Raw genomic sequence first — 22270 nt, forward strand, 5'->3', positions numbered from 1 at the left:
GACACTTCCCTGCTGGCGGCCGATTGGCCACGAGTCTGCAGGGGACGGCGTTGCACCAGCAGCTCTTGTGAGCTGCTGGTGCAATGCTGATATGCTCTCCGCATTCAGCGATGTCTGTCGGATCTGACCCGCACTGTCGGATCAGGTCCGACAGACATTTGATAAATTGGCCTCATAATCTTGCCCATGTCCGTGCTGCTCAGTTAACCTATTAAGAGCTCTTAGATAGGGCCTCAATTTATGATGAGGTATTAATTAAATAAATACACACAAGTATACATCGTTTGGTCAGTACATATGTGGTTTTATTTCTATTTTTATATCATGATTGAATGTGTATTTGGCCATATATTTCTTTTTGGTTATGTATCGCATTGTTTCTTTTTCTTATACTATGAAATGTACATATGACTCAAGGCTAATCAGCCTAGTTAGTTGCTATGGGCACAGACTCACATTTGATTGGTGGTGCACTGGGGGGAGGGTCTTATGTATATCTTTATAATGTTTCACTGTTCACTATTTCTTTGTCTGAGGAAGGGGTGAATGCCTCGAAACGTCAGACAGTAAAGCTATTTTTGAAACTTTTAAATCCAGAGAGTGCATTCTTTTCTTTCATTTATTGTATCCTTGATGCACCCTGGTCTGAGTACAGCTGAGTCTGCAGGAGTTTGTGAGAGTGCTGCAATCTTCAAATTGTGGATATATATATATATATATATATATATATATATATATATATATATATATATATATATATATATATATATATACATATACACACAGTATCTCACAAAAGTAAGTACACTCCTCACATTTTTGTAAATATTTTATTATATCTTTTCATGTGACAACACTGAGGAAATGACACTTTGCTACAATGTAAAGTAGTGAGTGTACAGCCTGTATAACAGTGCACATTTGCTGTCCCCTAAAAATAACTCAACACATAGCTATTAATGTCTAAACCGTTGCCAACAAAACTGAGTACACCCCTAAATGGAAATGTCCAAATTGGGCCCAAAGTGTCAATATTTTGTGTGGCCACCATTATTTTCCAGCACTGCCTTAACCCTCTTGGGCATGGAGTTCACCAGAGCTTCACAGGTTGCCACTAGAGTCCTCTTCAACTCCTCCATGACAACATCACAGAGCTGGTGGATGTTAGAGACCTAGCGCTCCCCCACCTTCCGTTTGAGGATGCCCCACAGATGCTTAATAGGGTTTAGGTCTGGAGACATGCTTGGACACTCCATCACCTTTAACCTCAGATACTTTAGCAAGGCAGTGGTCGTCTTGAAGGTGTGTTTGGGGTCGTTATCATGTTGGAGTACTGCCCTGTGGCCCAGTCTCCGAAGGAAGGGGTTTATGCTCTGCTTCAGTATGTCACAGTACATGTTGGCATTCATGGTTCCCTCAATGAACTGTAGCTCCCCAGTGCCGACAGCACTCATGCAGGTCCAGACCATGACACTCACACCACCATGCTTGACTGTAGGCAAGACACAACTGTCTTTGTACTCCTCACAGGACATGGTTCCAATAATCCATGTTCTTAATCTGCTTTTCTTCAGCAAACTGTTTGAGGACTTTCTTGTGCATCATCTTTAGAAGAGGCTTCCTTCTTGGATGACAGCCATGCAGACCAATTTGATGCAGTGTGAGGCGTATGGTCTTAGCACTGTCAGGCTGACCCCCCACCCTTTCAACCTCTGTAGCAATGCTGGCAGCACCCATATGTCTATTTCCTAAAGACAACCTCTGGATATGACACTGAGCAGGTGCACTCAACATCTTTGGTCGACCATGGTGAGGCCTGTTCTGAGTGAAATCTGTCCTGTGAAACCGCTGTATGGTCCTGCCCACCGTGTTGCAGCTCAGTTTCAGGGTCTTGGCAATCTTATTATAGCCTAGGCCATCTTTATGTAGAGCAACAATTCTTTTATCAGATGCTCAGAAAATTACTTGCCATGAGGTGCCATGTTGAACTTCCAGTGACCAGTATGAGAGAGTTTGAGAGCGATAACTCCAAATTTAACACACCTTCTGCTCATTTACACCTGAGACCTTGTAACACTAATGAGTCACATGACACTGGGGAGGGAAAATGGTTAATTGGGTCCAATTTGGACATTTTCACTTATGGGTGTACTCACTTTTGTTGCCAACGGTTTAGACATTAATGGCTGTGTGTTGAGTTATTTTGAGGGGACAGCAAATTTACACATTTATACAGGCTGTACACTCACTACTTATATTGTAGCAAAGTGTCATTTCCTCAGTGGTGTCACATGAAAAGATCTAATAAAATATTTACAAAAATAATAAATGAATAAATATGTATCATGTTGACTGTATAGAGCTACAGCCTCTCCATTTTGGATGAATCAAGGTTTATGAATTGATACAATGCAAGTTAACAAACCTCTAGAATGTCTCCTGTGGCCATTTCAGGGTGGTTAATGTAGGTGCAATGTAATATAAGTTTGGAAATAGCCCTGAGAAGGTCTAGCAGGTGTCCGAAAAGCCCCTCCAAGAACTTTGATAAGCCAAAAATTGTCTTGAAAAATAGTTGAAAATGTATTGTGGGTGCCTAGTAGTTTTTAACTCCATAGTGTTCAAAATTTCTTTTACGAATGCGAGAATCAGCGAAAATTGTGGCCAGGCCAAAAAATTGATTCCCGATAGATTGTGATAGAGGCCATAATGTTTTACATCCAAGCAACAATGCAATAGTAAAAATGCCCTAACTATCGGGTAGATCACAATCCTTTAAAAAGCTTAATGAGTTTTCTACAAAATACATCATTAAAGTCTTTTTGTAAATAAATCATTTGATTAGCTTTTCTTAAGGATTGTGATCAACCCCCATTTGTTTGACTATGTGTTTAACCTGATTGCTGGGATTAAAGTTAGCTCTAGAGCAGCAATGCACCACTGGGACATATCAAAACACATCTGGTGAGCCAATGACAAAAGGAATGCGTGTGTAGCTACCAATCACCAGCTAGCTCCCAGTAGTGCATTGCTGCTCCTGAGCCTACATAGATATGCTTCTTAAAGGATACCATGAAAATTAAATACATTTAATAACAGAAGTAAAGTGAAAAGTCACTTAAAATTGCCTGCTCTATCTAAACCATGAACATTTTAATTGCTTGTCCCTTTAAGAAAAATAATGTAAAAAATTATATAGAAAGTAAAGTCTGCTTAAAAGGACAGTAAAGTCAAAATTAAACTTTCATGATTCAGATAGAGAGGTCTATTTATCAAATGTTTGTCGGACCTGATCCGACAGTGCGGATCCGGTCCGACAGACATCACTGAATGCGGAGAGCAATAAGCTCTCCGTATTCAGCATTGCACCAGCAGCTCCCAACGCCTCCCCCTGCAGACTCGCGACAATCGGCCGCCAGCAGGGGGGTGTCAATCAATCCGATCGTACTCAATCGGGTTGAATTGTGGCGATCTCTGTCCGCCTCATCAGAGCAGGCGGACAGGGTTATGGAGCAGCGGTCTTTAGACCGCTGCTTCATAACTGCTGTTTCTGGCGAGTCTCCATTCGGAGCTTGATAAATGGGCCTCAGAGCATGCAATTGTAAACAACTTTACAATGTACTTTTACTATCAAATTAGCTTTGTTCTCTTTTTATCTTTTGTTGAATAATAAACCCAGGTAGGCTGATAGGAGCTTAGGAGCAAGCATGTGTCTTTAGCAGTCTGTGGCAGAAGTATTTGCAACATTGTATAACACTGCAATAAAGAATGTTGGTTAGATCGTTAGTGGGTCTATATACTCTGCGCTGTAAGGGTATAAGCTTTTAGAATCTATGGGAGCTTCCTCTAAGCTTCCAAAACAATTTTGTCTTAGTCGGGGGGGGGGGGGGGGAACGAAACAAGAGCGCTATTTGCTAATACCCAATAATGAGAGAAAGAAAACTTTTTGATACCAAATACTTCTAAAATATTTTTATTAGTAAAAAGGAAATTTGACAATTAAAGGGTACTGTTAATGTTAGGAACTAGTGTGTATGAATTCATATATTAGAATATTAGAATAATAATACCTTTGAAATGATTCAAATGAACTTTGTATAGGAGTCAGAAAATAGTATTGTTTCTTTTATCGGGGTAAGTAAAAAAACCATGAACAATTCTCTATAAACATCTAAACAATTCTAAAAATGAAATATGTGAATATGTACAATGTAATCAATTTGGTTGGCCAACCTTAACTATTTAGCTCACACAATTATCTAAAACGTATCCTTATATCAAGATATCAAGATTACTTATATCAAAAATACTCGGCTTTAAAACGAACCCCTTTTGGGTAGTTCACAACTTAGTTTCAAAAGGAAAAAGCTGATATTTCACACATATGAAGGTTACAACTTTGTAATCCGTGTCTGTTACAATGATAGCGGCTATGTTGCCGAAAAAGATAGTATCGCCAGCTGTGTGAATGAAAAAACTTAGTAAAGTATAATCAGACAGTTTATCTTAGTGCGGTCTGACCTTATTCGGCAGGAGTCTTGGTGTCTCTGTATGTCTAACAAGGGCACTTGTCTATATGATTCAATCTCTAACCTTAATCTTCTATCTTCTGATTTTGATCCTTCCATAAAGTGTTCTGTTCAGTCTTCAGACCTATGATTTCGGTCTCTTTCCTTCTTCTGTTTTTTGTCGGCTCTGCATCCGTCTGCAGCCTGCAAGTGTATATGCCGATTCTGGAGCGGTCACTATTCTTAGCGTTTGTTCAACGGTTAGCCCCAAATGCGCACCTTCTCCTAAGACTCGCTGTGATTGGATGTCCTGTGGGGATGGAGTCCTGCTGATTGTGCTGTTACAGCTCTACGGCAATACTGGGAGGAAATGTAATTGTCAAGTGAGGAGTTCGCCCAGTATTGCCGTTGAGCTGTATTATTCTAAAATTCTAATATATGAATTCATACACACTAGTTCCTAACATTAACAGTACACTTTAATTGTCAAATTTACCTTTTTACTAATAAAAATATTTTAGAAGTATTTGGTATCAAAAAGTTTTCTTTCTCTCATTATTGGGTATTAGCTAATAGCGCTCTTGTTTCTTTCCCCCCCCGACTAAAATAAAGAATGTTGCAAAAACTGCTGCCAGATGGCTAAAGACACATGCACGCTCCTGAGCTCACCTAGCATTACACTTTAACTCCTTACAATTGTGCTTTGTTTCACCCTCCTTAGAGATACCAAAAAGTAAAATTTGTACCCTAGGTTTTCAAAATGCTTCAAACTTTTTTTTTTACATATAATAATATGGTTTATAGATTAAACTAGGCGATAAGCCTGCCCAGAGGGCAGTCTATGTTTAAAAAATGCAAACCCCCAAGCTAATTTTACTAAAAATGTAAAATTACAGAAAAAATAAACAAAGCTATCCAAAATAATTTTTTTAAACCTAAACTAATACCCCTATTAAAATAACAAATCCCCCCAAAATAAAAAAAAACCCTAATCTAATACTAAACTACCAATAGCCCATAAAAGGGCCTTTTGTAGGGCATTGTCCTAAGTTAAACAACTCTTTTACTTGAAAAAATTACCAATTACCCCCTACCAGTAAACCTCCCCCACGCAACCAAACCCCCCAAAATAAAAATAACCTAACACTAAAAAAACTAAACCAACAACTTAGTTATGTTCCCTCCTCCTTTAGGTGTTTTAACTCCCTCTATAACCATCCATTTTAATAAGGAGCTATCACTGCCATGGTTAGTTAAAAAAGGCTTTGCTAGTTCTAAGCTAAGTTTGGATCTTTTTATATCCGACGTGTTGATTTTGACACTTTTAAAATTTACTTTCTAGATGTCACCTTAGTTGCTGATGTAGCTCATTCTGTTGAATCTACTATTTACAGAAATCCCATATCAGGTAATACCTTGTTACACGGCAAGAGCTGTCACCCCAGAAGAGTGCCCTATGCTATAGCAAAGGGTCAGTTCATTCAAACTAATCGTAATTGTTCCAATCAACATGACTTTGAGCCAGGGCCGGCTCCAGAAAAAATGAAATGGGGGGGCATTTTTTTTCACGAGGGGGCATTTACAAAGCATGTATGAGAGTCAAAATAAGAGCAGACCTACATATTCTGCAGGAAAGTGTAGCTTCTGGCTGGCTTATCCCCCACTATTAACATTTAGAGAATAAGTGCTAAATCACTAGGTAAAAGAATGAAGTCTAAATCCTATGCAGTGCACTAAAACAGAGCCATTAAACATGAAACCCCCAGTACAATAGCTCCTTAAAAGCAATTCACCCCTTAATCACCATGATCCAAAACCCTTAAACTCATTCTCAAATCTCAATCATGTCCCCTAAACAGCCATGCACCCCAAACCCCCCAATACAATTAACCCCTTTGTTTGCAATAGCAGTGAGTATACTAGGTTTTCAGGTACTGGTAATTTTGTAGATTAGATTTAGCTATACCTGTTTCGCAATAACTAACAGATATCAGGCTACTTAATACAACCTATATACTGTGAACCTATAAGAATATGATTGTATCCTATAAATATAAGTCTATAAATGGCTAACGTCTTCTATCGACGCCTCACAGTGCACTTTTGAGGCATCGATAGAAGCCAGTAGCCATTTATAGACTTATATTTATATGATACAATCATATTCTTATCATGGTCTATTGTTTAAGAAAATGAGCAACTCACGATAGTTAGGTAAAATTAATAGGGTTAAAGACAAGTCCAAATAGTCTCTAATTAACTTCCAATTCCAAATAAGAGGTTAAGACACGGAGCTCCTTGCAGATGCGTGATGTGATCTCACAGTTTGGCAGCTAACTCCGCCCCCAGCCTGCAGCATTACATAACAATTCATTATTTTAGTTATTTTTAAAGCGTATGATCAGATCAATATTTTTTGAGGGGGCACAGCATTCCATTTGGGTAGGCATTGCCCCCCAATGCCCCCCCTTGGAGCTGACCCTGCTTGAGCTACAAAGTAAGGATTTAGTTCATAGACTTTTAGATAGGGATTACAAAAAGGAAATTGTTTTGCAAGCCAAAACAGAGGTTGATGGTTTTGATAGAGCTATTCTTTTGCAAGATAAAAAAAGAGAAAAACACATCCCACCTGCCAAATCTTCAATTACCTTTGTGACACATTACTCTACTGATTATGAACAAGTTTGTAAAGTCATTTGCAGACATTAACCTATGCTCACAGCAGACAATAAATTACAAAATGGTTGCCGTTTCTCGTACAGGAGGGGGGTTACCATAGGTAATATGTTATCACCTAGTGAACTTTGCACAAAAATTTCAGGTAGTGCGTGGCTTGCAAACAAGGGTATGTTCAGATGTGGGTATGGACCATGCATTCCCTGTAGTCACATTAATAAGAATAATTGTTTTTCCAGTTTTGTAACAGGCAAAACATATTCTATTGAGACATGTGTTATCTGCAGGAGCAAAAATGTGGTGTATGCTATCTGGTGTAGTTGTACAGATAAACAGTATATAGGATGCACTACACGTGAAGTACGGGAATGGATCAGAGAACACTTGTCTGATATAAAATGATCCAAACACAGTTCAGAACTAGCAAAGCATTTTATCATTAACCATGGCAGTGATAGCTCCTTATTAAAATGGATGGTTATAGAGGGAGTTAAAACACCTAAACGAGGATGGGAACATAACTAAGTTGTTGCACAAGAGGGAGGCCTTTTGGATTTTCACTCTGGAAATACGAGCTCCCAAAAGTTACAATAGTGTATATGACGTGATAAATTACTGGGAATAATTATCATCTTTATACCAACAAAAATTGTCATTATTTTTGATCCATTGAAGTATTTAAGTCAAATACATATGTAACATACTTGAAATCTCTTGTATATCCTTATGTCCCTAGGGACAAGGAGATTCATTATGTCTCTATTCCATCATGGATATATACAGTATATGCATATACTGTATATACAACAGACAAGTTATTTATTCTTGAGGTACATTTAGAAATGTTACAGAAGGGCTGGTTGCAATGCTTATATAACATAGTCCATATTAGATTAGATAGGCAGTAACTCTAAGGGGTTGATTTATTAAATTCTTCGCAAGCCTTTAGACCCACTGCGGCTGTAGGTTCTCACAAGAGAACCTGCGCGCCGTATTTAACAAGCAGCGGTCATCAGATTCTAGTCCGACTGGGGAGATTGACAGCTCCTGACCACGCTTGATTGGCTGTGCGCGGGCAGGGGGCGGGATTGCATGTGGGCACAAAATAGCGCTCGTGTGCAATGCTGAATTCCGCCAGGGGAATTCAGCCCGCCAGAGGCAAGCTGCGGCGGACAGGGGCGTGTATGTGTGCCCCTGTCCGCCTCAGCTTGATAAATCGCACCCTTATTACAGACGCTGTCATCTGGTCCTCAGGCTACCAACCAACTAATTATTTAGGTATCTATGTGCTAACTTTAGCTAGGCATCCACTTATTGATGGTCTCTGTGTCAATATTCATTCAGATAAATATATATACATGTTTATTTATCTGACATTTTTCTCTTACTTGAATTTTTGAAGGTATTTATGTACTTGATTAAGTGTATGTAAGTGTATCTATTAATGTATTCATATACTATATATATATATATATATATACACATCTAGTAACTTTTTGGCACCCATCTATTTAGCTTAATAATTTGTTAACTAACGGGTAGATTACGAGTTTTGTGGTAAGCTGAAAAAGCAGCGTTAACAGGTCCTAACGCTGCTTTTTCACTACCGCTGCTATTACGAGTCTTGCAGGTTTAGGAGCCCCGCACACTTTTTTGGCCGCAAACCGACTTACGTAAAGTTCGTAAACCCTTTTTTCTATGGGACTTCCATAGCGCCGGTATTACGAGTTTGTCCTGGGAGGCCAAAAAGTGAGCGGTACACTCTCTACCTCCAAGATTCCTAACGCATTTTAAAGTCAGTAGTTATGAGTTCTACACTACAACGCTGTAGCACAAAACTCATAACTAAAGTGCTAAAAAGTACACTAACACACATAAACTACCTATTAACCCCTAAACCCAGGCCCTCCCGCATCGCAAACACTAAAATAAAATAATTAAACCCCTAATCAGTCACTCCGGACATCGCCTCCACTAAAATAAACATATTAACCCCTAAACCGCCGCACTCCCGTCTCGCAAACACTAGTTAAATAATATTAGCCCCTAATCTGCCGCCCCTAACATTGCCGCCACCTACCTACATTTATTAACCCCTAATCTGCCGTCCCCAACGTCGCCGCCACTATTCTAAATGTATTAACCCTTTAAACCTAAGTCTAACCCTAACCCTAACACCCCCTAACTTAAATATAATTTAAATAAATCTAAATAAAATTACTATTATAATCTAAATTATTCCTATTTAAAACTAAATACTTACCTATAAAATAAACCCTAAGCTAGCTACAATATAGCTAATAGTTACATTGGCCTCTAGTTATCAAGCTCCGGATGGAGCTTGACGGCCCCTGTTTCTGGCGAGTCTTCACATTTGCCAGAAACAGCAGTTATGAAGCAGCGGTCACAAATACCGCTGCTCCATAACCTGTCTGCCTGCTCTGAGCAGGCGAACAGACATCGCTGGAAATAAACCCGATCGAGTACGATCGGATTGATTGACACCCCCTGCCGCGAGTCTGCAGGGGGCGGCGTTGCACCAGCAGCTCTTGTGAGCTGCTGGTGCAATGCTGAATACGGCGAGCAATATGCGAGGTTTGTCGGACCTGATCCGCACTGTTGGATCAGGTCCGACAGACCTTAATAACTAGAGGCCATTGTATCTAGCTTAGGGTTTATTTTTATTTTACAGGTAAGTTTGTATTTATTTTAACTAGGTAGAATAGTTACTAAATAGTTATGAACTATTTAATAACTACTGTACCTATCTAAAATAAATACAAAATTACCTGTAAAATAAAACCTAACCTAAGTTACACTAACACCTAACACTACACTACAATTAAATCAATTCCCTAAATTAAATACAATTAAATAAATTAAATTAAATTAGCTAAATCACACAAAAAAACTAAATTACAGAAAATAAAAAATAAATTACAAGATATTTAAACTAATTAACCTAATCTAATAGCCCTATAAAAATAAATAAAAAAATACAAACAACTCCCCCAACAGTAAAACCCACCACCCACACAACCAACCCCCCAAATAAAAGCCTAACTAAAAATACCTAAGCTCCCCATTGCCCTGAAAAGGGCATTTGGATGGGCATTGCCCTTAAAAGGGCATTTAGCTCTATTGCAGGCTCAAAGCCCTAACCTAAAAAATAAACCCACCCAATAAACCCTTAAAAAAATCCTAACACTAACCCCCGAAGATTCACTTACCGGGAGAAGTCTTCATCCAGGCAGCAAGATGTCCTCAACGAAGCCGGCAGAAGTGGTCCTCCAGATGGGCAGAAGTGGTCCTCCAGATGGGCAGAAGTCTTCATCCAGACGACATCTTCTATCTTCATTCTTCCGGCGCGGAGCGGCTCCATCTTCAAGACATCCGACGCGGAGCATCCTCTTCTTCCGACGGACTAACGACGAATGAAGGTACCTTTAAATGACGTCATCCAAGATGGCGTCCCTTAGATTCCGATTGGCTGATAGAATTCTATCAGCCAATCAGAATTTAGGTAGAAAAAATCCTATTGGCTGATTGGATCAGCCAATAGGATTGAGCTCGCATTCCATAGGCTTTTTTTTATTTTGATAGGGCTATTAGATTAGGTGTAATTAGTTTAAATATCTTGTAATTTGTTTTTCATTTTCTGTAATTTAGTCTTTTGTTTTTTTTGTGATTTAGCTATTTTAATTTAATTTATTTAATTGTATTTAATTTAGGGAATTGATTTCATTGTAGTGTAGTGTTAGGTGTTAGTGTAACTTAGGTTAGGTTTTATTTTACAGGTAAATTTGTATTTATTTTAGCTAGGTAGTTATTAAAGGGACATGAAACCCAATTTTTTTCTTTCGTGATTTAGAAAGAGCATATCATTTTAAACAACTTTCTAATTTACTTCTATTATCTCATTTGCTTCATTCTCTTGATATCACTTGCTGAAAAGCATATCTAGATATGCTCAGTAGCTGCTGATTGGTTGCTGCACATAGAGGCCTTGTGTGATTGGCTCACACATGTGCATTGCTATTTCTTCAACAAAGGATATCTAAAGAATTGAGCAAATTAGATAATAGAAGTAAATTGGAAAGTTGTTTAAAATCACATGCCCTATCTGAATCATGAAAGTTTAATTTTGACTAGACTGCCCCTTTAAGTAGTTAATAACTATTTAATAACGTTTCTACCTAGTTAAAATAAATACAAACTTGCCTGTAAAATAAAAATAAACCCTAAGATAGCTACAATGTAACTATTAGTTATATTGTAGCTATCTTAGTTTTTTTTTTATAGGTAAGTATTTAGTTTTAAATAGGAATAATTTAGTTAATGATAGTAATTTTATTTAGATTTGTTTAAATTATATTTAAGTTAGGGGGTGTTAGGGTTAGGGTTAGACTTAGGTTTATGGGTTAATACATTTAGAATATTGGCTGCGACGTTGGGGACGGCGGATTAGGGGTTAATCAGTGTAGGTAGGTTGCAGCGGCATTGGGGGCGGCAGATTAGCGGTTAATAAGTATAATGCAGGTGTTGGCGATGTCGGGGGCGGCAGATTAGGGGTTAATAAGTCTAAGATTAGGGGTGTTTAGACTCAGGGTTCATGTTAGGGTGTTAGGTGTAAACATAAAATGTGTTTCCCCATAGGAATCAATGGGGCTGCGTTACTGAGCTATACGCTGCTTTTTTGCAGGTGTTAGACTTTTTCTCAGCCGGCTCTCCACATTGAAATCGTACACGAGCACGTACGACAAGCTCACCGCTGACTTAAGCAGCGCTGGTATTGGAGTGCAGTGTGGAGCTCAATTTTGCTCAACGCTCACTTCGTGCCTTTTAACGCTGGGTTTGTAAAAACCCGTAATACCAGCGCTGCAGGTAAGTGAGCGGTGAGAAAAAACTGCACGTTAGCACCGCACAGCTCATAACGAAAAACTCGTAATCTAGCCGTTAGTTTCTTCTGTCATATATTGTTTACACTAGTTACTTAGGAGTTAAGTGGGAGTGGTCAGACTAGGGAAGTTTAACTTAGGTCACATGCGTTTGTTCTGATCTAATGGTTTCACAGAATTTATTTTAAATACAGATGTCCTCTCTAACCAGATACGTCTATGATTAAGGTTATACAGCCGAAACATGTCAGATGTATCTGGCTGTTTTTATGATATGTGACCAATAAAGATTTTTGTGCTTTTATCTTTGAAGAGGGTACCGGCTATTTTCTTTTTTGCATTGCTGACTTTCTCACTGTGCTGGGCACCTCTCACTACGAGTAATACGGGATTCCTAAGGAGTCATCTTCTTGTGCACAGGAGTCACTTGTGAGCTATTGTCCAATAGGAGCAGGCGGAAGTTACCGGTGAACACCGCTCTCGGAGAGCGTCTTTTCAAAGGAGTGCGGAGTTTCGGGGCTAACTGCGAACAGATTCGTGAGGTGCAGCAGACCCATACAGAAGAGGCAAGAGGACTGAAAACCGAGGCCCCGCTACACCCGTTGATCAGTGGTATACGGGGCGACGGGTTGGTAAGCTATTTGCTTTCAACTTTCAGTGTCCTTAAGTGCTGGCTTTACTGGGATTCCAGAGGGCTGCCCACATCTTACCGCACGCAGAGCTAAGCGTTACTAATTGATCTGGTTGAGGCTATGCTATCAGCAACTTTACTGTCTTCTCTTCACTTTGTATGATTGAAATTGAGTTCACTTTATACCCATTTGAGCTCCTGATGACGGCTACAATGTTGGCAGTTTGATTGTATATAAGCATATACATATATATTTATTTATCGCTGCCCAACACTGCGTGATTTGCCCCGTGCTGCGCTAGGTTGTTTGTGTGGCTGCTGGCATGAAAATGAGGCTCCCATTGGAGCCTATGGAAGTGTGCTCTCGAAAGCACTTGGCTTGTGCTGTACTTGTAATAGCATTTATGTGCGATGATATTACTGAGTGGAGCGCAAATATCGCACTCGCATAAGTGCAATACTGCACTCCACTCGTAATCTGGCCCTTTGTATTTATATACATATATACACACATACATACATACATACTACACACACACTTTACAGTAAGCTGGAAACTCTGGACTCTGGCAAATGCAATATGTAAACATTGCACAGTATTTAGGCCTTTTACAATGTATACCTATGTCACAAAAAGGAGACGATTCATCTGTGTTGTGTTGACATACAGTGTCATGTTCAGCATTTCCTTTTTCAAGCACATTAAGGCCCAGCTTTTTGCAGTCTGTGTGCCTTTGACACACTGCTTTAGTTGAAGTTTCATTCGAGAACGTTCCTTCTGAGCATTTCTCACAAGCTGTATCGCTCTCTGGTGTTCCTGAAAAAATAAGAAAACAAGCAATTAAATTCTCTCAGTACAGATTAGTAATAAGTAAACTGTTCAGGGTAGGTTGAACCATACATTCAGGTGTGCGAAATATTTTAACAGACCAGCAACAATTTGCACATACAGGGAAAGAACAAGTTTGTCAAAATATTCTATCATTAATATCTAGGTGTGGAAAACCTATAAAAAATATATTAGCGTGAAATTCATTTTTAGTGAAAATACCCGTTTTAAAATATTCAGACATTAATATCAAGGTGTAAAAACCCATGTGAGAGAGAAATAAATACAAAAATATATTGGAATGAAATACATTTTTAGACTCAGTTTCCATTGCTGTTGTAAACAAGTAAAATATTTGGAGATGCTTTATGTTACCACCAGTTTGTAGTAAAAATTAAAACTAGGCCTTAGTAAAAAATACTTTTTCCTTCCTTCCTTTGTCTCCTTTTCCTCTAAACTTCTAGCTAGTGGAGGGTTTTGGCCTAGGCAAACAAGGCACTTGCCTAGGGCGGCAGATTGGGAGGGGGTCACACTTTTTTGTAGCTATATTTGTAAGAAGCTTACAGTTATTATAGAAGTATTATACAGGTATATAATGGGAGGTTTTGCCCAAATATCTTACATTATTTGGGGTATAATAAGAGACTGCCCACAGAGCTTACAGTTTAGTTCTGTTGGCTTTCAACACTAAGTATTGTGTTTCGGGAAGTATTGTTTCAAGAAATCTGTGTTTGTCTTTTATATATTGCAGCATTAGATAGGTGTGTGTATATGTACTGTATCTGTTACTGCGTGTGTGAACATTTATTTTGGAAATGCCCCCCAAAAAAATTAACATTACTCCCTGACCAAAAAATATTACCAAAAAAGGCCTAAAACCTTGGGGGAGGGTGCAGGAGAATTGTGCGTGATTACAAGTGGAGTGTAAAGGTTTGCATGCGAGCTATAAGGAGTTTATCGCAGGGGTTTTCGCTCGTCGGGCCTACTTTTCATATTACGAGTTAAAAGAAATCGTGATTTATGCTAGAATGATTACCTCAACTTCAGAGCTCTGGTTAACTGTTTTGCAAAATTAAAAAGTTGCATAAAACACGAAAAAATTACAAAGTATAGTTACACTCATAATAACACTATCTAATATCTAAATATTGCACACAAATGTTGTAAGGGCTCAACGATATGAGATCTCGGGTGTTAGAAGGCAGGTTAGGGGCTTTAACATAGAGAGATACATACACATTTCTAAATATGTATGTGTGTGTACATAAGTATTTATGTATTTATATGTGTGTATATACTGTATATTTACAGACATATATACACAAATAAACACATAAATACATATGTATACATATATAGACATATATATAGCCCTTTGCTTCAAATGTATTGGTTTAAGTATTTTTGATTAATAAAGGCAAATTGGGAGTGCAATTATGTGATCTCTGGCCATTTCTTCTTCTTTTTTCTGTTTAAGGAGCAAAAACAACTATTTCAGGTATAAAAATAAACACAAAGGAAATATTTCCCATGTAACTAATGCTCTGTAGTAGGTAACAAGTTATTTGGAGCACTTTAAAGGGACATGAAACCCCAACATTTTCTTTCGAGATTCAGAAAAAGCATGCGATTTTAAACAACTTTCATATTAACTTCTACTATCAATTTTGCTTCATTCTCTTTGTATCCATTATTGAAGGAGCAGTATTGCACCACTGGGAGCTAGCTGAACACATTGGTAAATCAATGACAAGAGGCATTTATGTGTAGCCACCAATCAGCAGCTAGGTCACAGCTCCTGAGCCTACCTAGGTATCCCTTTCAACAAAAGATACCAAACAAACAAAGCGAATTAGATAATAAAAAATTGTTTTAAAATGTATACTGTATCTGAACGATGAAAGAACATTTTTGGGTTAAAAATAGATAAAAAAATATGGCTGGAAAAAAACAGGCAATAGATATTAAATGTACTACAGATTTGTGTGATGACTAGTACTGATTTATCATTTATTTGTTAATTTATGCACAAGACGATTCAGTGATTCATGCTTTATTTATAATGTGTCATTGCTTACAAAAATATTTACTAATACTGTATACTTGGAAGTCACACTATTATTAAACTAAGCCAAGCTAATTGGGAAAATACTGCTAGGTAAGTTATTTTGTAAGTTTGCGTAGAGAAAAATAACAAAAGTGCTCATTCATTTCTTGCAGTTTGGTTTATAACCTATTAAATGCAGTCTCCTTTAAAAAGTTGGAAGTGAATTTTAATGGGACATTAAAGTCAGAATTAAACTTTCTTGATTCAAATAAAGCACATAATTATAAACAACTTTCCAATTCACAATCATTTTATATGAACACTTTCTGCAACACACTGAGCATGTGCAATAATTCACAGAATATACATATATGCATTTTGTGATTCGGTGTCACATGTGTCTTGTAGCTATTTCCATGCACACATTTTACATCATTGGTAAATAGGATTTCAGAATAAAACTCTGCAACTACATCCCCTGCGGTTCAGATAGATTGTTTTTCAAAGCTGCTTGCTGCTGGTTTTAGGAATCTGGACTAATCAATAGCTCTACTAGCAATCCAACACATCAGAAAACATTTTTCCCCTGACAATAATGGTTGTACAATGATCTTCAATGTCCTGTAGTGCCCAGATTCATTTTAAATATGCATAAATTAACTGCGCACTTGTACGGTATGGTTCTCTTGGGAACTAACATATTCTATAAAAGAATAATTAAAATGCCCCTTTTGAGTAGCTTTTAAACTCCATTGGAATTTTTTTTAACATTTTGGATAAGTTATTAAATCTTTTAGCTTTCTCAGATAAACATTATTTGGTCTTTTCCAGTTGCTGCTAAACTTTTAGAAGTCAGAAGATATATTTCTTTATATATATCTTGATAGCACATTTTGGAAATGTCATGCTGCTGACTACAACCCTTGATCTCCGTCAGGATCCAAAAAAAAGCCCTGCAAAGTGTTACACAAGTTATTTTAATCTCCAGAATTGATGACTCATTACTTGTGAAAAATGTATCATAGATAACTGGAAAATGCTTATGTCATCCATATGAAAGAGCAAAATATAAACAGGTTTAATTTTTTCATGAAAAAACTGTGAAATGTCAATAAAACAAATACAGTAGTATCAGTTGTGAACTGTAATAATGGTCATTGACTAAAAAAGGCAATGAACAATTGTACCTATCAGATAATAAGTATAAGCATGAAGTTTAATTGTGTTTTTTTCATGTTTATGATCTCACTGCCTACATTATAAGTTATATTGTTCTGCTTTTTTATAGAATGTGCAATGGTACTATCAGGCCTGCAGAGATATCCCACTTATCACCAGTTTCCTGGCCAGTAGTCTTCTTATCCTAGCGTCAGGCGAAGTGAGAACGAGAAAATTCCACAGCCAAAGAATAACATTAGGTCCCAGAAGGAGATTGAAGGATGGTGACAGTCACAATAAAAGCCAAGAGCAGAAACAAGTAGACTGAAGATGTGTAGTACCATGGCATGGAACAACTCACAGTCAAAGTCAAAACCAGGGTCAGCAACAGATAAGTAGATAGTCAAGGTACCAAAATGAAATATCAGATTAAGGTCAAAGTCCGGGCTGGGGTCAACAACAATAATTAAATGGCAACGGTAACAAAGGACATTCCAAATGCAAGTGAACAGGTAAGTCAGAGGTCAACAACAAGTATCTAATCCAACAGTAGGGAAAGGCAGAGGCAAGTCAAAGGCAAGCAAAGTCAGCAACAAAAACCCAAGAATAACTATAACGCACCCAGATAGCACAAAGCAAGACCTATACATGGGCAATAGGAAGGAAGCAGGAAGCACCTTATAAAGGGAAAAAGGTGCCAGACAATAACAGGGTCTGGACCGCAGAAAGAATAATAATATTGTACCTGGAAATAATGCCCCTGTGTAGTACACCAATAGAGCACCTGCGTTAATAAATTAAATAGCGTGCCAGTGATAACAAATCATACAATGCCTGCGTTATAGTGCACCGCATATAACAAAACAGCGCTCCTGAATAAGTAAATAAATAGCGATCCGCAATAACATATAAATAGCACACCTGTGTTATGATTGTAGTAGCTTATGACATTTCAAACAATTTTCCAATTTACTTCTATTATCTAATTTGCTTTGATCTCTTGGTATACTTCAGCTAGCTGCTGATTGGTTGTTGCATATACAGTATATATATGCCTTTTACCGTTAGCTCACTCAATGTGTTCAGCTAGCTATCATTAGTGGATTACTGCTCCTTCAACAAGAGTATGAAGCAAATTTCATAATAGAAGTAAATTAGATTTTTTTTTAAAACTATCGGCCAGATTACGAGTTTTGCATTATGAAGGGTGCGGTAATTAACTTGCATGTTATTCTCACCGCTCACTTTCTTACACCGCTGGGATTACAAATTTTCCTAAACCCGGCGTTAAAAGACAAGAAGTGAGTGTAGAGCAAAATTGAGCTCCATAACGCACTCCAATACCAGCGCTGCTTAAGTCAGCAGTGAGCTGGTTGTACGTGCTCGTGCACGATTTCCCCATAGACATCAATGGGGAGAGTCGGCTGAGAAAAAGTCTAACACCTGCAATAAAGCAGCGTACAGCTCAGTAACGCAGCCCCATTGATTCCTATGGGGAAACTAAATTTATGTTTACACCTAACACCCTAACATGAACCCCGAGTCTAAACACTCCTAATCTTACACTTATTAACCCCTAATCTGCCGCCCCCAACATCGCCGACACCTACGTTATACTTATTAACCTCTAATCTGCCGCTCCGGACATCGCCGCCACTATAATAAACATATTAACCCCTAAACCGCCGTACTCCCGCATCACAAACACTAGTTAAATATTATTAAACCCTAATCTGCCGCCCCTAACATCGCCACCACCTACCTACATTTATTAACCCCTAATCTGCCGCCCCCAACGTCGCCGCCACTATACTAAAGTTATTAACCCCTAACCCTAAGTCTAACCCTAACCCCCCCAACATAAATATAATTCAAATAAATCTAAATAAAACTTACTATTAATAACTAAATAATTCCTATTTAAAACTAAATACTTACCTGTAAAATAAACCCTAAGATAGCTACAATATAACTAATAGTTACATTGTAGCTAGCTTAGGTTTTATTTTTATTTTACAGGCAAGTTTGTATTTATTTTAACTAGGTAGAATAGTTATTAAATAGTTATTAACTATTTAATAACTATCTAGCTAAAATAAATACAAATTGATCTGTAAAATAAAACCTAACCTTTCTTACACCAACACCTAACGTAACCCTAGAATTAAATACATTCCCTAAATTAAATACAATTAACTAAATTCAATACAATTAGCTAAATTACAAAAAAAAACTAAATTACAGAAAATAAAAAAACAAATTACAAGATCTTTAAACTAATTACACCTAATCTAATAGCCCTATCAAAATAAAAAAAAGCCCACCCAAAATAAAAAAAAACCCTAGCGTAAACTAAACTACCAATAGCCCTTAAAAGGGCCTTTTGTGGGGCATTACTCCAAAGAAATCAGCTCTTTTACCTTTAAAAAAAATACAAACAACCACCCCAACAGTAAAACCCACCACCCACACAACCAACCCCCAAATAAAAGCCTAACTAAAAAAACCTAAGCTCCCCATTGCCCTGAAAAGGGCATTTGGATGGGCATTGCCCTTAAAAGGGCATTTAGCTCTATTGCAGCCCAAACCACTAATCTAAAAATAAAACCCACCCAATACACCCTTAAAAAATCCTAACACTAACCCCCGAAGATCCACTTACTGTTTTGAAGAGCCGACATCCATCCTCAACGAAGCCGGGAGAAGTCCTCATCGAAGCGACAAGAAGTCCTCAATGAAGCCGGGAGAAGTTTTCATCCAAGCCGGCAGAAGTGGTCCTCCAGACGGACAGAAGTCTTCACCCAGACGGCATCTTCTATCTTCATCCTTCCGATGTGGAGCAGCTCCATCTTCAAGACATCCTCTTCAATCGACGGCTTCTTCTACAATGAAGGTTCCTTTAAATGACGTCATCCAAGATGGTGTCCCTTAGATTCCGATTAGCTGATAGAATGCTATCAGCCAATCGGAATTAAGGTTGAAAAATCCTATTGGCTGATGCAATCAGCCAATAGGATTGAACTTCAATCCTATTGACTGATCCAATCAGCCAATAGGATTGAGCTTGCATTCTATTGGCTGTTCCAATCAGCCAATAGAATGCGAGCTCAATTCTATTTGCTGATTGCATCAGCCAATTGGATTTTTTCAACCTTAATTCCGATTGGCTGATAGAATTCATAGACATCAATGTGGAGAGCCGGCTGAGAAAAAGTCTAACACCTGCAAAAAAGCAGCGTAAAGCTCAGTAACGCAGCCCCATTGATTCCTATGGGGAAACACATTTTATGTTTACACCTAACACCCTAACATGAACCCCGAGTCTAAACACCCCTAATCTTACACTTATTAACCCCTAATCTGCCGCCCCGACATCGCCGACACCTGCATTATACTTATTAACCCCTAATCTTCCGCTCCGGACATCGCCACCAACTACATTATATTTATTAACCCCTAATCTGCTGCCCCGAACATCGCCGACACCTACATTATATTTATTAACCCCTAATCTGCCGCCCCCCAATGTCGCTGCAACCTACCTACACTGATTAACCCCAATATTCTAAATTTATTAACCCCTAAACCTAAGTCTAACCCTAACCCTAACACCCCCTAACTTAAATATAATTTAAAGAAATCTAAATAAAATTACTATCATTAACTAAATTATTCCTATTTAAAACTAAATACTTACCTATAAAAAAAAACCTAAGATAGCTACAATATAACTAATAGTTACATTGTAGCTATCTTAGGGTTTATTTTTATTTTACAGGCAAGTTTGTATTTATTTTAACTAGGTAGAATAGTTATTAAATAGTTATTAACTACTTAATAACTACCTATCTAAAATAAATACAAATTTACCTGTAAAAAAAAAACCTAACCTAAGTTACACTAACACCTAACACTACACTACAATGAAATCAATTACCTAAATTAAATACAATTAAATAAATTAAATTAAAATAGCTAAATCACAAAAAAAGCCCACTAAATTACAGAAAATAAAAAACAAATTACAAGATATTTAAACTAATTACACCTAATCTAATAGCCCTATCAAAATAAAAAAAGCCTATGGAATGCGAGCTCAATCCTATTGGCTGATCCAATCAGCCAATAGGATTTTTTTTACCTTAATTCCGATTGGCTGATAGAATTCTATCAGCCAATCGAAATCTAAGGGACACTATCTTGGATGACGTAATTTAAAGGAACCTTCATTGTAGAAGAAATCGTTGATTGAAGAGGATGCTCCGCACCGGATGTCTTGAAGATGGAGCCGCTCCACGTTGGAAAGATGAAGATAGAAGATGCCATCTGGGTGAAGACTTCTGCCCGTCTGGAGGACCACTTCTGCCGGCTTGGATGAAGACTTCTCCCGGCTTCGTTGAGGACTTCTTGCCGCTTCAATGAGGACTTCTCCCGGCTTTGTTGAGGATGGATGTCGACTGTAAGTGGATCTTCGGGGGTTAGTGTTAGCATTTTTTAAGGTTGTATTGGGTGGGTTTTATTTTTAGATTAGTGGTTTGGGCTGCAATAGAGCTAAATGCCCTTTTAAGGGCAATGCCCATCCAAATGCCCTTTTCAGGGCAATGGGGAGCTTAGGTTTTTTTAGTTAGGCTTTTATTTGGGGCGGTTGGTTGTGTGGGTGGTGGGTTTTACTGTTGGGGTGGTTGTTTGTATTTTTTTTACAGGTAAAAGAGCTGATTTCTTTGGGGCAATGCCCAGCAAAAGGCCCTTTTAAGGGCTATTGGTAGTTTAGGCTAGGGTTTTTTTATTTTGGGTGGGCTTTTTTATTTTGATAGGGCTATTAGATTAGGTGTAATTAGTTTAAAGATCTTGTAATTTGTTTTTTATTTTCTGTAATTTAGTGGGTTTTTTTTGTAATTTAGCTAATTGTATTGAATTTAGTTAATTGTATTTAATTTAGGGAATGTATTTAATTGTAGGGTTAGGTTAGGTTTTATTGTAAGGCAGGTTAGGCTTTATTTTACAGGTAAATTTGTATTTAATTTAGCTAGGTAGTTAGTAAATAGTTAATAACTATTTAGTAACTATTCTACCTAGTTAAAATAAATACAAACATGCCTGTAAAATAAAAATAAACCGTAAGCTAGATACAATGTAACTATTAGTTATATTGTAGCTAGCTTAGGTTTTTTTTTACAGGTAAGACTTCTCCCGGCTTCGTTGAGGACTTCTTGCCGCTTCAATGAGGACTTCTCCCGGCTTTGTTGAGGATGGATGTCGACTGTAAGTGGATCTTCGGGGGTTAGTGTTAGCATTTTTTAAGGTTGTATTGGGTGGGTTTTATTTTTAGATTAGTGGTTTGGGCTGCAATAGAGCTAAATGCCCTTTTAAGGGCAATGCCCATCCAAATGCCCTTTTCAGGGCAATGGGGAGCTTAGGTTTTTTTAGTTAGGCTTTTATTTGGGGCGGTTGGTTGTGTGGGTGGTGGGTTTTACTGTTGGGGTGGTTGTTTGTATTTTTTTTACAGGTAAAAGAGCTGATTTCTTT

General features: G+C 37.9%; 1 protein-coding gene across 1 annotated transcript in view; it reads right to left on the reverse strand.

Moving 5' to 3' along the window:
• The window catches only part of TNFRSF11B (TNF receptor superfamily member 11b), a 109335-nt gene that overhangs the window by 12770 nt on the left and 74295 nt on the right, over positions 1-22270 (reverse strand). The window contains exon 3 of the mRNA XM_053715934.1: positions 13333-13527. Within this exon, the coding sequence (XP_053571909.1) occupies positions 13333-13527 (195 nt within the window). The remainder of the gene's footprint in view (positions 1-13332; positions 13528-22270) is intronic.

This window comes from Bombina bombina, chromosome 5 (genome assembly GCF_027579735.1).
Source record: "Bombina bombina isolate aBomBom1 chromosome 5, aBomBom1.pri, whole genome shotgun sequence".
Classification (NCBI taxonomy): Eukaryota; Metazoa; Chordata; class Amphibia; order Anura; family Bombinatoridae; genus Bombina; species Bombina bombina.